Genomic DNA, 15,441 nt, shown 5'->3' on the forward strand with positions numbered 1-15,441 from the left:
TAAAGAAAAGCTTTTACAACACAGCAACCGCCTGACAGCTCGGCTCTGCTCATTTGGACTAAATCTTCTGGTTCTGGTCCTGAAGGACAAACACTCAAACTGCTCTGATGGTACCGATGCTTCTATAACCACCAGTGTTTCATACACCCCAGATCACTTGTGTGTGGCCCAAAGCCTTCTCAGAAAGCCTCAAAAGACTTATATTTATTAATTATACAGCTTATATTTAAACTGACCTATTAGGGATAAAACAGGTGAACATCTGGGATCAGCAGTGGTTCAGAAGAACTGTTAAAAAATATCAGTACAGAGCTTTAACCCTCTGGAGGCAGGCGTTGCAGATTAGCAACGTTAAAACCTACCTACCTGGTTACTCCACACACGTATTTATGAGCATTTTTTAACTCAGAAGTTCCCCTGAAGGACTTAGTTGTTCGTCCTTTTATCAAAACGTATTTTGAGCCTGAGAGGGTTAAGTCCACCAGGAGACCTCGTGTAGTCTGAATCCAACAGAGTCGAGGAACATCAAACCGACCCACCCACAGGTAACTCTACCCTTAAACGGTCTGCCGTGTCCTCACGCTCATGTTCTGGTGGTAAATAAAAACCTTTAAAAATCCATTTCAATTGATACTAAATACTGTGTATTCCACTATAAAATACACAAGTCATATAGATATTGTCAAATCAAGATTTAGAGGAACCCCTCTGGTGACACTTGACCAGATTAGTTCTGGTGTACCTCAGGGCTCCAGGTTTGGGCCACTTAGTCCATCAGCACGACTCACAGCAACTTGAATTGATTCGGTTCAGTTGGACACTTTTTAGCTTTCGTTTGCTTACATGAACTGATTTCACGGCTTTGTGACATTAAATCGGAAAAATGAAAAGAAAATTTTAAAAAAGACGTGACGGTTAAACTTTAAAGTCGTGCTTCGTGTAGCATACTGAGTATTTTATCAAAGTGACCAGAAGTTATCTTTTAACTTACAGGCCAGTCTGACACCGCGGTGCTGATATGAAGAGATGAACTTGAGCCAATAAACTTTACGCGTCCCGCGTACGTCACGAGTCCCCATGGCTGCAAGATGCAGGACTTCTATCTTCTACTCTCTGAATAAAGTCTATCTTCCCCGGCATGAATGACTTCAAATCTTCATATAATCATATTTTGTTGAATTAATAATAATAATCATCATCAATTTTATTTGAGGGTGCCTTTCTCAAACCCAAGGACACCTTACAAGAAAAACCAGAGAAAAAAACATTCAAAACAACACAGATGTTGATAGAGCAATAAGAGCAAATAATACATGAAAATTCAAACATTTTAAGATCCAACACCTTTTATTATTGTGTCCTATACTTTACATTGTGGATTAAAATGAATATTTTTCCTGTTTTATTTAAGATCTTAAATTACACCAGAGCAGTAATAGTTGAATTAATAATTAATCTACAAGTATGAACACAATAATATAATAATATTATTATTAATGTTAAATGTTTTCTCTTCACACTAAGAGTTAACCTCTAAGTATCTGAGTGAGGGAAGGACTCGGAGGTCTGTGGTAACTTTGTCAACAACAGTTAATAAGTATAGGGATCACTTCCTGATCTAGTCAGTTCTTCGCCAGCTCACTTGGTTCGGCCGACCAGGTGAGCAAGCATTTGAAACCATCCTCTCTTTGACCCCAAGGTCACAGTCGCCCTGCAATGCTTGTGAGTGATTTCAGTCACCACAACACCTCAGAAGTGGAACATCTAACTTGTAGACCCTGGTAGTATCTTCCGGCCGGTGATCTGAATTCAAAGGGAGCTACGGCTCTGAGATGCCTGTAGCCACGACGTGTCTGGTGAATTTCCCGCTAGGGCTGCCTCTTCCCCAAACCGCTCGAGAGCTACCATCACACGAGGGGGAACGTAGACCCCGCACGATGGCATCGGATGGTTTTATGAATAATCTCTAGTTTATTAAACCACACAGTCAAACTGATTTTACAACACAGACGTCACAAAATTCTCTGATACTTAATAAGGTTTTGCTACAAACATCTAGCATGCTTTGTCCTGTATCATCACCAGTTTAGAAAGACAGAATTAAAGTCATTTTTATAAACTGTCTTCTTGACTCTGTCTGAATCCATGTGAAGTGTGTGTTCCCTGGATGGCCAAAGAACCTCACGTAATATTAAATCAAACATTCAAAGACCAATCAGATTGATAATTCACATTTATATGGAATATCACATCTTACTGATCGCTTAACTAATGCAGCTGAATCCTCACCGCTACATTCAGCATCTACAGAAGAGACTCGGAGCTAGACACGTCTCCAGAATCCTGATAAATGTTCTCCTGGTCACCGCACTCGTTCCCGACATTACCTGGTGCCGGCGGTGGAAGTGCCAGAAGATTTCATCGACCAATCCACAGGAGACCGGTCAGAGTCGGAAACTGATGAGGTCATCGGATTGAGCTCCAAACTGACCTGAGATCTGTTGCTGACTCCTGAAAACAGAGCAGATGTTTAGCATCATGTGGACAGCCCTCAGCCTGGTGTCTGCTAGCGTGAAGCACGTGTACCTGTGTGCAGGGCGGTTTTGTCTCGCTGTGGACCCGGGTGGGTTTGGTACGTGTCGGTCCGGTCCCTCTGTGGCTCCAGCACGGTTTGGTATAAATCCTGAGACTCCTTGTGGGGCTGAGACAGATCCAGGTGCTCCAGGTCAGAGTCCAGCTCCCGAGCCCTCCTCTCTAGCTCCGTCAGGCTGAGCTCAGAGGCCGCGGAGGAGGGGGGGTGGGAGCCACCGAACCCGACCGGGGGCCGGAGGAGAGGCCAGCAATGGAGAGAGCCTGTCAGGGATTCTGAATCGTCTCCTCCTTCACCTCCTACTTCAAGTCTGTCCCAGTTATCCTCCCACAGTGTGTTGACCATGTCCAGAACATCATCCCAACCCTCCCCACCCCTTCCCTCACCCAGTGCCCCCCCTTCTCCTCCCTCCATTTCCACCTCCACATCTTCTGGGTGTAGTTTAGCCTCCACCTCCTCCACATCCCACCTCTGTCTCTCTGTTGTTGCTTCTTGGATATTAGTTCTTCTGTCCTCCTCCTGTCCAGATCTTGTTTCTGGCTCCGGTTCCTTCTTCTCCTCTTTCATTTTGTTTGTATTTTCTTGATCGTTTTCTTCAAGCCGCCTCTCTGCTTCATCTTGTTTCATGTCCTCCACCACCACCACCTCCTGCATCTCCTTCCTCTCCTCCTGCTTCTTGCTCATCTCTTCTTGTTTTTCTCTGCCTCTGGATCGATTTGTTTCTTCCTGCTCTCTGCAGACCCTCCAGTGCTCCAGGTTCTGCTCCCTCAGGGAAGCCCGGCCCACCAGACCACCCCCCTGACCCGGTTCTGTGTGGGACGGTTCCTTCAGAGAGCATCGACCCACCATGGAGTTAGTTATGTTGGACAACGGGTTCTCTGAGCCAGGGCGTTGGTGCGGTCGCCGCTTCTCCAGCGCCGAGAGGACCGACGGGAGAGGGGGGAGAATAGGGAGGTTATGGAGGGCCCCGCCCTGACGGACTGTCCTCTTCCTCACCATGATCCTTCGAGGCCAAGTGGACTCGATGCTTTCAGGTGGACCGGAGGACTCCAGGTCTCCGAGGCCTTTGGTCTGTCGAGGGCTGAGAGCGCCGGGCCGCATCCCCGTCGCTGTTCCAGGCCGGGACCTGGAGCAGGACTTGGACGACTTGGACTTGGATCTGGAACCTTTAGCGGGTTTGGGGGTTTCAGCTTTATCTTGTGGTTTGTGCTCTGTTTGAGCTGAAGGAACAGCTTCAGGGTTGTCTCCTACACCAGGTCCTATCTGAGCTTCATCAGGAGTTTGAGTTTCAGGAGCAACCGTGACCTCCACCTGACTCTGCTGTCCGAGCTCCCCACAGACCTGGGGTTCTGGTGGGACCTCAGGTGGAGCAGCAATCCAGACATCTGCTTCTAACTGGGGCTCAGCTGTTGGACCAGCATGATGCTTAACCTCCACGTCTGTTCCAGTCTCCAGCTGGCGAGAGTTAGCTTCAACTCCAGCTTCCTGCTCCACCTTCTTCTCAGGACCAGCAGCAGCTTCAGCCAGAACTTGATCTACAGACCCGACCCGCTTCTCCGGTTCGGTCCTGTTGAAGGATTCTGGGATGCGTTCTGCTATAAAACCTCCGTGGTTTTCTCCACTCCTTGTTTCTCCTCGGGGTCCCTCCTTGTTTTCCAACCCAGACTGGACTTTTCCTTCCAGATCCCGACCTCCAGGCCGAGTTTTCACCTGAGAGCCCATCCTCTTCTCAGACATGTTCTTCTTACTGGACCTGGACCCGTTGTCGGACCTGCTCCAAACTTCTGCTCTCTCCTGAAAGGCAGCTCTCATTTCTGCCTCCGACATGTTCCCGGTGACGACTTCGCTCACCAACCTCGGACTGCTCCCGGACTTACTGTCCACCAGCACCAGGCTAACGCTCCCTCCATCATATTTAGAGACCATGACTCCACCTTCAGGACCCACCTTTGACCCCGCCCGGTTCCTGCCCACTGCTCCTGTGCCCATTCTGGGGGCGCCGCTGGGGGAGGGGGAGGGTTGGGGGAGGAGGAGGGGTGTTGTGTCCAGTCCCTGGTCCGATTCCAAAAACACAGAATCCCTGTCTGAACGCAGAGGAACGGGTCGGCCATAGCCGAAGGTCCCAAAGGAGGATGTCTCTCTCCTCTCTCTCTCTCTGGCTCGCTCCCTCTCCAGCCTCCCCCTCTCCCGCTCCCTCTCCCACTCCCGCTGGGCCCAGCCTCGCTCCAGCTCCCGTTCCCGCTCCCTCTCCCAGTCCCGGTCCCGCTCGTTGTGGCCCCACCCTCCACCCCCGCCTCCTCCTCGCTCTCTCAGATCCTGCTCCAGGTCGTGAGCAGACAGTTGGACCAGAGGGGCCCTGTAGGGGGACCGCCTGAGCTCGTGGGGGGGAGACATCCTCAGGCTCTGGGTTTGGGAGTAATGCCGGGGCTGGATCACATGAGGTGGGGAGCAGCGTAAACTCTGGCTCTGACTGGGACGGGGTTTGGTCGGGGAGAAGAACACTGGAGTATGGTACCCAGAGGAAAGGGGTGACCCGGAGAAGGGTGAGATGAGGGGGGAGGTGAGAGAGGAGGACTGGCCCCCAGCGGGGTAGTGTCCTGGGTTCAGGTAGCCCCCGCCTCCTCGGTCCATCATCTCAGCTGAGGTCAGCTCCAGACACTCCAGCGGTTTTGGAGATGGCAAGGCTTTCCAGGAATGCCGGCCGTCTCTGCTCTTTGTGCTGTCGCCATGGTGATGGTGGTGGTGATGGTAGTGCTTCTTAGATGAGGAGGAGGACACTCCCGGTGCTGAGAAGGAGGACACAGACGGAGACACGGATCGGTTGAAATGCCCTGGTGAATGGCAGCCGTCTGCATCCTCCCCTCCGAGTTTGAGCGAGTCAAAGATGGCTCTCTCATCCAGCCGCCGCACGAACGACGGGTTTGGAGTCAAGGATCGAGGCTGCGGGTCAAACATGTCTGACCTGCTGACCCTGAGGGAGCCACTGGTGGAGTAGCTGAAGCTCCCGTCGCCTCCTCCATCTCTCCTCACCGATCCTCCAGAGTGGTGGTGGTGGAGGTGGTGGTGGCTGTCGATCTGCTGGTTGATGCACATGGTGTCATAAATGGACCTCTGGGGTACGTAGCCGTCTCCGTAACCCCCCTCCATCACAAGATCACGCCCTCCCATCCCCCCATCCCCAACACCATGCTTCTCCAGGCAGCATGAGCTCTTCCTGAAACACCCGGGGCGGCTGAGAGGCTTGCCCATGATTGGTCGGACGGCCGAAGGTGGGGGGGGCGGGTGGGAGGCACGTGTGTAGTTTGAAGAGTGAATCGTGAAGTCTTTGATTTGACTAAATCTCGAAAGAATCGCCTTGAAACTGATTTTCAGGATCAGCAGGTGGATCTGGGAAGATCAAACTCCGTGTCCTCCTCCAGTGACGAACGGAAGCATTTTCTTTTGGCTCTGGGACGAAGTCAGGACGGTTCGGGGTTCGGGGCATGGAGTTCCCCCGATCAAAATCATCCTCCAAAAGCCTCAGAACAATGTGAGCATCATCACATTCGGATAAAATCCCACTGGGAGGAAAATTCCAGTCAGATTTCTTCCCACTGGGTTAGCTCATCCTCTCCCCCACCTCCCGTCGTGACTGCATTTGTGTTTATTCTGGTTGTTTGTTGTCCCGACTGTTTGTTTAGAGACGGTTACATCTCCTCCCAGCAGAGCGTTTGTCCATCAGACTCTGAGATGAAGAGGATGGAGGACTGAATCCAGTCGGAGCGCCGCCTCTCATTCTGCCAGCCTCTAACGATCCCGTCTGCTGGAAGAGCACAAACAAAGCAGATAAACATGAACTTCATGAAAAGCTGCGTTAAAAAACTCTTAATGGTGTGAAATTTTTGCTGGAATCTGTTTGAAAACATGGTTTCGAGACAGTTTGACCTGAAACATCATTTTAGAAAATTAATGATTGGATGAAAAAAAACCTCTGAATATGATCTCATGTGAAGTTTGACCAACAACCTGCATTTGTTAACGTTTATCAGCCTAAACTTCACAAAGTCCCGACCATGAATGTGTTTTAGGATGGAGACTGCTGCAGGTCGCTGCTTCAAACTAAAGTGAATCAAATAAATCCGTTTCTGTTTAGTTATCAGATCGATTTGAGCTCAGTCATTGGCTCTGGTCTAACAAGCAGCAGAAATCTGTCTGGTGTTGTGTCTGCGTTGCCACGGCAACCGAAGGTTTAAGCAATAAAAGGTTTTTTTTACTCTAAATGTGATGTCTCCTTGAAAATAAAAACACAAAATGAAAAAAAAAGGCTGAACTAAAGTGAAATAGAGCAGTTTTCTATTTCTGCGATTCTGGCATCACTGGTTTGGTTTCAGGAAAATAAAACAATGTAGGGAAACTTCTCTCTGAAATGAGAAAATGTGGTTTTTAATTCCACACCGAGCTGTAATCCCATCAGGTTGATTCCAGCGTGTCTCGTTAATCTTCCAGGTTAAAATCTGTATTTCCTCTCTGAAGGTTGAACCGAGCACCGGGCTAAAGATAGATGTCCTCCTTTGGGGCGGTTTGTGGAAGTTCGAACTTAAAGGACCAGCCCACAAAACCTAAATGGTAAAATAGTCACCATGGAGAGGAAAAGGGTGGCAGGAAAGCCGGAAGCAGCAGGATGAAGGAGCAGTCAACCCACACAGCTAATCATCTACTACTAATCACAAACATCACCAATAAACTACAAATAATCACTATTACTCTACAAATAATTAAAAAATCTAAAAATATTCAGACATAATCTACAAATAATCATAATTTTCTAATAATAATCAGAAGTAACCTACAAATAATCCCTAATAATCCAGTCTACATCCAGAAATAACAACAAGGTTTCATCGTTTTTTGTCCACATAAAATAAACTCGGTGGGAATCTGCATCCCAGCAGGAAACTCTAAACTTCAGGTTCAGCTCTAAGCGTGACCTCACAGGAAGTCGTTTTAGCTCCGAGTAGGAAAAGTTACCAAAACAAAAGCTCCACAGCTGCCATGAAAACGGGATCCAAACCTAAGAGGTCCAGAATCATCTGATCTGACGCAAATGAGAGGAATCAAAGGCGCCTATTGATGCTCCCTTTATCTTTTCAGCATCCTCTCTTCCTCTCCTCTTTCATCACGGCTCCTGCCACCTGCTCGACCGCCCCCCCCACAGCCTCCCCCGATCGACAGGAAAGCCAGAACCTCATCAACATGGTCACCGTCGGCGTCCAGCGCTGCCATCCTGCTGATGTGATGTCATTCTGTCTCAAATCAGACCCTCTCCGCCGGTCCCTTCTTTCCTTACCTCTGTCGATTTTCTCTTTTTCTGTCGCTCGCCTCCCTCTCCGCTCCTCGCTCTGCTGTGAATCATGCCTTCTGTCAGAGGAGGGCTTTTTCTTTCTTTTTTTTTGACAAGCTCTCTCTGCCAACCAACACACCAACGCAAATCCTCCTCCTCCTCTCGCTCAGAGTTTCTCTTTCCCTCACTTCAGCCTCCCTCCACCTCTCCTTCTCCTCTTCTGTCTCTCCATCTATTTGCACTCTGCACAGCTTTGGGGCTTTAAGAGATTTGGAGCCACAAAAATTCCCCTCTCCATCTGCATCTCTGCACGTTTTCATCTCTCCCATTTGCTTCTTTATTTAGTTTGACCCGAGTTTTCGACCACGGGGGAAATCAGTACCATCCCACATTTTAGAAACGAGGTACAGAAGGACGGATCCATCCATGGATCTGCTCGGACTCCCACACACACTGTTCTCGTAGCCTCTCGGTTTGCCCTCTACCTCCCACTCCTCACCTCGGCATTAATGCAACACACATCAGTGTGGAGGCGGCAGGGAGAGCTACAGAAGGACAGAATAAAGAGAAAGAAAGAGCAACAATGGATACTCGCACATCCTGCAGAGCAATTTCACAGCGTCATCAGCAGCAGCACTGTTCACACACACACACACACACACACACACACACACACACACACACACACACACACACACACACACACACACACACACACACACACACACACACACACACACACACACACACACACACACACACACACAGCTTGCAGCAGCATGATGTCCTACCTGTGCTGATGGAGACGAACGGTCCTCTGCTGTCTGCTCCAGGGATGGACGTAGCAGAGCGAGCCATGTTGAAGTCGTCACAGTGCTGTCACCACCCTGTATGTTAATAAAGTTTTATTTACTTTCACTAAACTAAAATCCTGAAGGAGTCCAAAAGCTTCAGAAGGGCCTCCGTCTGTACAGACTTAGATCTGAGCCCAAATTATTGAAGTAAAAATAAATAGTTTGTTGTAAATGAGGTTAAAGGAGTGGCTCAGTCACTCACCTCTAGTGGTCAAAATTCAGACAGCAGCCGTTTAAAAACGCTGTAATGTTCATTCCTTCATCTGCAGACCTCCTTTCCTCTCCTTGAGTCCTCCTCCAGCACCTCCACAGGGACTACGAGGCGTTCCCAGACCGGCTGTGAGGTAGAACCTCTCCTGAAATGGATGAAGTCCAGAAATCTCCTTCACTGACTCCTTTTGATGAGGACTCGGAGTTCCTCACCCTGCTCCTGCTGAGTCAAGCTGCTCTACAGATATATTTATTTCAGCCGCTTTCGGTCAATACCCATAATACATCACTACAGACCAACCTGCCTATCGATCACTGACCTCCAGCTCCATCTGATCCAGAGACACTGGAACTCCTCCACCTGGAGCAGAGGTTCCTCTCCAAGCTCCTGATCTTCATCTGAACCATTTCACACTCAGCTGTTCGTGCTGAAGGTCCTGAAGCATTGTAGCACACGAGGCTTCTGAACAGAGGACCTTTTGTTGCACACATCTTTTGAAGAAGCATCAGAGACTCACAGCGGGCCACCTGCAGTCACCGCCCAGTGACAGAAGGGTTAGAGGTACTGGAGCACAAGGAGAACCAGTTTAGGGGGCCAGACTCCCATGCAGGTTGTTTTTCAGTTTTATTCCAGGGAGATTATTTAACGACCCGGTTGATCAATCGCCTGAAAAGAAAGAATTTAATGAACCAGTAAATCTCGGATTCCCTTTGAAGCCATTTGGTGGATAAACATCTTCATATGAGAGCAGACAGGATGGCTCAGGGCTCGTTTGCTTTTGTCTGGCTGTAATATAAAGCTGCACGTTCTTTAGCATTAGCTAAAAGATGTGTTTGTGCATGCAGGACCACATTCTAATGTCTGCTTCATCTGCAGGCTGCAGCGTTCGCCTCAGTCTACTTTAAACTGGGCCAGTTGTTTCCACGGCGATGCGCGTGATTGACAGAGACACGCTCCCTCTCCTCTTTATCGTGCTGCTTGCTGCGTGAACTCAACTGGTGTCAGCTATGTGGAGACGGCAGACAGGAGAGAAATCCCAGATAGCAGTAAAAACACACCTGTCTGAGATGCAGAGCGGCTCTGAGTCTTCAGCGGACAGCAGAACATGCTGGGTCTGACCGCTGACAGCAGCTCCGGTCTTCCTGCTAATGAGGGGGAAGGTTGGAGCTTTGTGGGAAAACCAGGAAAACACTTAAGGCCAAGCATCGTGTTTAAAGCAGGAGGGGTGTTCCAGTGTTATCAGCATCCTTTGTTCATGAACTGACGGACTTGCATCACATTTTCAGAGCCGTGGAACAAAACTGACGATTTCTCCTGGTTTCGTGTCCCTTAAATGGTAAAAAACGGAGTCAGTTCAGAAATGAGTTAGAACCTCTCTGACAACATGGAGCTGGCTAAAAGACCTCAGCAAAAACACATCCTGCCTCACTCTAAGGAGACTCAAGAACAAAAGAACCCAGAACATTTAAAGCCCTGCTGACCTCACCTGGCTCCAGCTGAGGTCAGAGGTCAGGATTCAGCAAAGACACATCTCCAAAAACATCCTGATGACCCCTGAGACTTCTGTGACTGACGAGACCAGAGCAGAACTTTCTGGAAGGCGATTGTGATGTTCCATCTGGAACCCAATCTATCACTAAAACAGTCAGGCATGGTGGTGGGAGTGTGATGTCTGGGGCTTATCTGATGCTTCAGCACCCGGACCACCTGCTGTACCTGATGGAATTGTGAGGAACTTCTGACCTTTGACCTTAAACAGGTTGTTCCTGCTGAAAAACCCTCTGACCTAGCTAAATTCAGGTGATTCTGTAAAGAGCAGGACAAAACTCGCCACCGAGGGAGGTCCAGGTAGTCACTGGGTTTAGGGGGAGATCATAAACATCTCAGAGAGCAGGAACCTTGCCTGATGAAGCTCTGGCGTCTCTAGTTTTAGTATTTTTTTGTTAAAAAAAACAAACTTTTCCAGTCTTCTGTAAATTTCATGCCCCCTCTCTCTGTGAAAGTCAGCACCACTCTCAGACATCTGCTCCACCCAGTCATCGGCCCTCATGCTTCATTAAAAAGGCTCAAATAAAATCTACTTCACCAGCTGCCTCCTTCTAAACCAATGATTCACCAAAATCAGCTGTTCACAGACGAGTTCAGAGAAGATAGAGGATAAACGTGTTCTGAAGCACCGCAGCAGGCCTGTGGCTCAGCATATGGTGCCACAAACAGCCTACAAAAGCCTTAAACAACACCACGCACGCCTTTAGCTTTCATTGATGGATAAAGACGTTTTACTTTTACTTGAGATGTAGGTTATTTCTGAGGGAAAGAGATTATTTATTGAAATCTCACCACCAAACCACATCAGTCTGTCAATCAATCAATCATTCAAAGCTTTATTTATAAAGCGCCTTCCGCAACCCTGTCAGGAAGCCAAGGCGCTGAAGTCTGGGCGGCGCGGTGCTTAGAGTGTGTGCTGGACCCAGCCACAAACAACACAAATGCTTTTAAACTAATTATTGTCACACATTAACACTGATATTATAATCATTCTTATTTTATTATTTTGGTAGACCCTTGCCCTTTGCAATCCTCCACCAGGGGGCAGTAGACATTTAGAGACCTGGATGCGGCAGGTTTCTGATGAAGATCACAAGTTGTTTGAAGCTGATTTGCATCAATAACAAAGGGTTAAGGTGAGTTATTAGGAGTTTGCAGTAATTAATGAATCAATTAAAACTCCAATATTTACAAAGTTCCAGTAGAATCCGTAATGGCATCTGCCAGCATCGTCTAATTATTCAAATAACTCACTTGTTGACATTCTAATAGAGGTAAATTCTAAAGGGGCAGGGCTTGTTCTTACTTGATGATGTCAGCATGATGTCACTTTGCGACTGCATTGAGTAAGTTGTTATTTGAAACAAAGACAGCGTTTATACGACTGAACAGCAGACTGAATCAATCAAATCAAAGATACTTTATTAATCCCAGAGGGAAATTAGAGTTTCAGTACACACAGTTCAGAGATCAGACATGCATGGGCAAGACACATGACAAGAACTGGTGACTGTGGTCATTCGCAACCCTGAGTCGCGCTACCTTAATAGAGATAAGAGAGTTACATGAGGATTGGTTCAGGTGGAGGGAAAAAAGGCACTTCAGAGCTACCCTCCACCAGGAGGGCAGCTTTGCTCTGCAAAAAAACACCTCAGACAGACAGATATGAAACAGACTTCAGACAACACAACATAAGTGTCCACTAGGTGGGGTGGCGGGTTGGGACTATCCCCATTTCAGCTCCTGCAGCCACGATAAGCAGCGCATGTCACCTCAGTGTGGATAGGGGGAGGAGCATTGAGGGTTGGAGGGTTGCAGTGACCCTGGACGTTTCAGCGGCCTTACAGCAGTCCCGCCCAGGCTGGGATGGGAGACAGAGTTGAGTTGCCATAGCGACGGCACATTCCACATATCTTCTGAGGGGGGAGTTTTCGTTGGAGCCTTGCCGGCTCAAGGGCGCCAGATTCCGATTAGAAATTGTTTTGGGGCCAGACAGAGATAATTTCCTCTGTCTTACAGTCTGTTGGTCCTCAACCTCTCAAAATCCCAATAATGGACGTTGATCTATCCCAATCCGTGCTTATTCGTCCACTCTATCCTTGATGGCATCCATCTTTAGTGCCAAAGAATGAATCTCCGCCAAAGTCCCAAGCTTACGATTCATCTCGACAACTATTTGAGTCTGAGAATTCACAGCGCGGTGCAAACCATCTCTGAGCTCTGGGATCAGGCCAATATCCCTCGACAGCTCGTTAATTTTCCAGTAAGCCAGGTAGCCTCCAAGGCCAATGAGCAGGAAACCTGACACCAACACCACGAGTATCTCCACATCTTCAGAGCCCTCCACAGACAGCTGAGATAAACAAATCAGCTTCCACTGTTTCCAGGAGTCCATGATGTGTCCAACTGGGTCTGTATCGGCAGGACATCCGGGAGCCCCTTCTCCCGTTCTCATCGTTGAAAAGTTTTTATCATTCACGTTGAGAGACCAGCTGACGAGATCCATTTAAGTGAATTTCAGTTTCCAGTTTCCAGAAAAATGCAGAAGCAGCCGTGCACCCAGAGACAGACAAAGGCCTTGAGGATAAGATATGGAGGAGAGGAGGAAAAAAGCGTCTGCACCCTCCAAGGCGATCCTTTTAAATAACCGGTGAGTTTTTCAAAGACAAGGTGCGTTCAGACTTTTATTTATGAAACTAGATTAGATATTTTACACTTTTCAAAATTATTCTGTGATTTTTTTCCAGTGTAACAGCAGAATTTTGCAATGGCCCCAAACAAAAAATCCTCACATTGTGGTGCTACAACGGTGCGTGCAGGGCCCGACGACATGCCTCAAAATGAACAGCTCCAAGTAGAAAACGACCAACATGGTGCTTCCAAAGTCAACGGTCTCAGGGAGCAGCTACAGCAGTTGGAGGAGGAAAAAGTAGAAATTCTGAAGTCAAAACAGAAAGTGGAAGAGGACATGAGAATACTGCAAGAAGCAAACAGCCGCCTGGAGAAAGAGAAGGAACATTTACAAAGGTGGGAGAGGAAAATGGGTGTGGAAAAAGCTGAAGTGGAACAGTCCAATAATTTGATGGAGGAAACTATAAGAGAACAGCAAAGAGAAATCAAGATTCTGCCGCATAAACTAGAAGGTTTGGATCAGGAAGCAAATCAACAAAGAGAACTGGGAAAAGGGAGAACAGTGACTCAGGATAATAAAGAACTCACGTTTGCTTCTGAAACGGAAGATTACCAAAATGAAAGGGATGGAATAGAAATGTGCCACCTGCAGTCACTTCATATTTGAAAAATGCAACAAATGCTGTTGCCTGGCAGTCTGAGAGGGCGGTACCACATGATGTCACGACATTGGGCGGTACCATATGATGTCACAACATTGTGACATCATATGGTACCAGCTAACGTTCTAGGGTACCTCTTAGCCAATAGCGATGGCAGATTTAAATTCAACTGCAGTGCTGAGTTTTTTACCTGACAACGGCACAACACTGACAGTTTTAGGCAGAAAAAGTGCAAAACTATTGACGACACGTGTCTGCAGCACGATTAGACACGCATTTATATAGTTTATCAGAAAAAAATGTTGATTTGGGGGTGACTTGCTCTTTAAAAATAGGAGTGCATGGTTTATGTGAACATGAATACGATTCATTAAGGAGGTGGAAGGATGGTCTTACCTGGGGGGCCTGCAGGATGGCTATGGTCACCCCCTAGTGGCGCCACTGGACAGATACATAGGCCTAATTATTAAATTAAATAAATAATGTTTTTAAAGTCAAGCTAACACAATAATCAACTTTTAATTGATGCCTAACAACGCTTTAAGCTTCTTTTATGCATTAATCATCAAAAACCTTTCATAACACAAACCCACCAGGGCAATGGGTAACTAACTTTGCTGTGGCTCCCTCTGGTGGCTCCTCGCCGACAGTTAAACTTGTGATGTGTGTTGCTCAAGGACACAACAGCCAAATGACTTGGAATGAGCTGGGACTGAACCAGCAACTCCAGTAATGGGACGATCAAATCAACTTCCTGAGCTTCCGGCACCCCCACGCCTCATATACAGTGGGGCAAAAAAGTATTTAGTCAGCCACCGATTGTGCAAGTTCTCCCACTTAAAATGAAGACAGGGGTCAGTAATTTACATCATAGGTACACTTCAATTGTGAGAGACAGAATGTGGAAACAAATCCATGAATTCACATGGCAGGATTTTTAAAGAATTTATTTATAAATCAGGGTGGAAAATAAGTATTTGGTCAATAACAAAAATTCAACTCAGAACTTTGTAACATAACCTTTGTTGGCAATAACAGAGGTCAAACAATTACTATAGGTCTTTACCAGGTTTGCACACACAGATTTTCCTTGTTTGAAGTGACCAAATACTTATGACCTCTGTCATCATTTTAAGTGGGAGAACTTGCACAATCGGTGGCTGACTAAATACTTCTTTGCCCCACTGTACACACTTACACACTCACATGCACGCACACACGCACACATCATGACGAGTGGTAACCACACACAGGAAGCAGCTGCACACTCATCACACCTTCTGACTACGGTGTGTGTGTGTGTGTGTGTGTGTGTGTGTGTGTGTGTGTGTGTGTGTGTGTGTGTGTGTTTGCATGCTTGACTGCATGATTACTTCTGCAGCTTTCAGGTGAAGTTGTGTTATCGCCGAGCACGGATCATCAGAGCAGAGCCGGGGGGGTGGGGGGGTGATTGTGTGTGTATGTGCACGTGCACATGAACATGTGAGTGTGCGCGTGCACGTGTTGGATTAACTTGTGGGTTTTTTAGCAGATAAAAAAACAAAGACGCGTTGCTCACTCAGGAATGTGAGCGAGCTCGAGGCAGAGCTTGTAAAGAAGGTTTAGCAGTTTGGAGCTACCATTAA

At 47.5% G+C, this 15,441-nt stretch overlaps 1 protein-coding gene across 1 annotated transcript in view; it reads right to left on the reverse strand.

The window, feature by feature from the left end:
• LOC139063880 (uncharacterized) overlaps positions 1 to 15,441 on the reverse strand; it is a 29,574-nt gene that overhangs the window by 7,424 nt on the left and 6,709 nt on the right. The window contains exons 2-7 of the mRNA XM_070546801.1: positions 10,034 to 10,303; positions 9,295 to 9,641; positions 8,967 to 9,120; positions 8,702 to 8,797; positions 2,587 to 6,392; positions 2,388 to 2,511 (exon numbers count right to left, since the gene is read on the reverse strand). Coding sequence (XP_070402902.1) covers positions 2,388 to 2,511; positions 2,587 to 5,839 — 3,377 coding nt within the window. The 5' untranslated portion in view covers positions 5,840 to 6,392; positions 8,702 to 8,797; positions 8,967 to 9,120; positions 9,295 to 9,641; positions 10,034 to 10,303. The remainder of the gene's footprint in view (positions 1 to 2,387; positions 2,512 to 2,586; positions 6,393 to 8,701; positions 8,798 to 8,966; positions 9,121 to 9,294; positions 9,642 to 10,033; positions 10,304 to 15,441) is intronic.

The sequence above is a fragment of the Nothobranchius furzeri genome, chromosome 18 (assembly GCF_043380555.1).
Source record: "Nothobranchius furzeri strain GRZ-AD chromosome 18, NfurGRZ-RIMD1, whole genome shotgun sequence".
Lineage (NCBI taxonomy): Eukaryota > Metazoa > Chordata > Actinopteri > Cyprinodontiformes > Nothobranchiidae > Nothobranchius > Nothobranchius furzeri.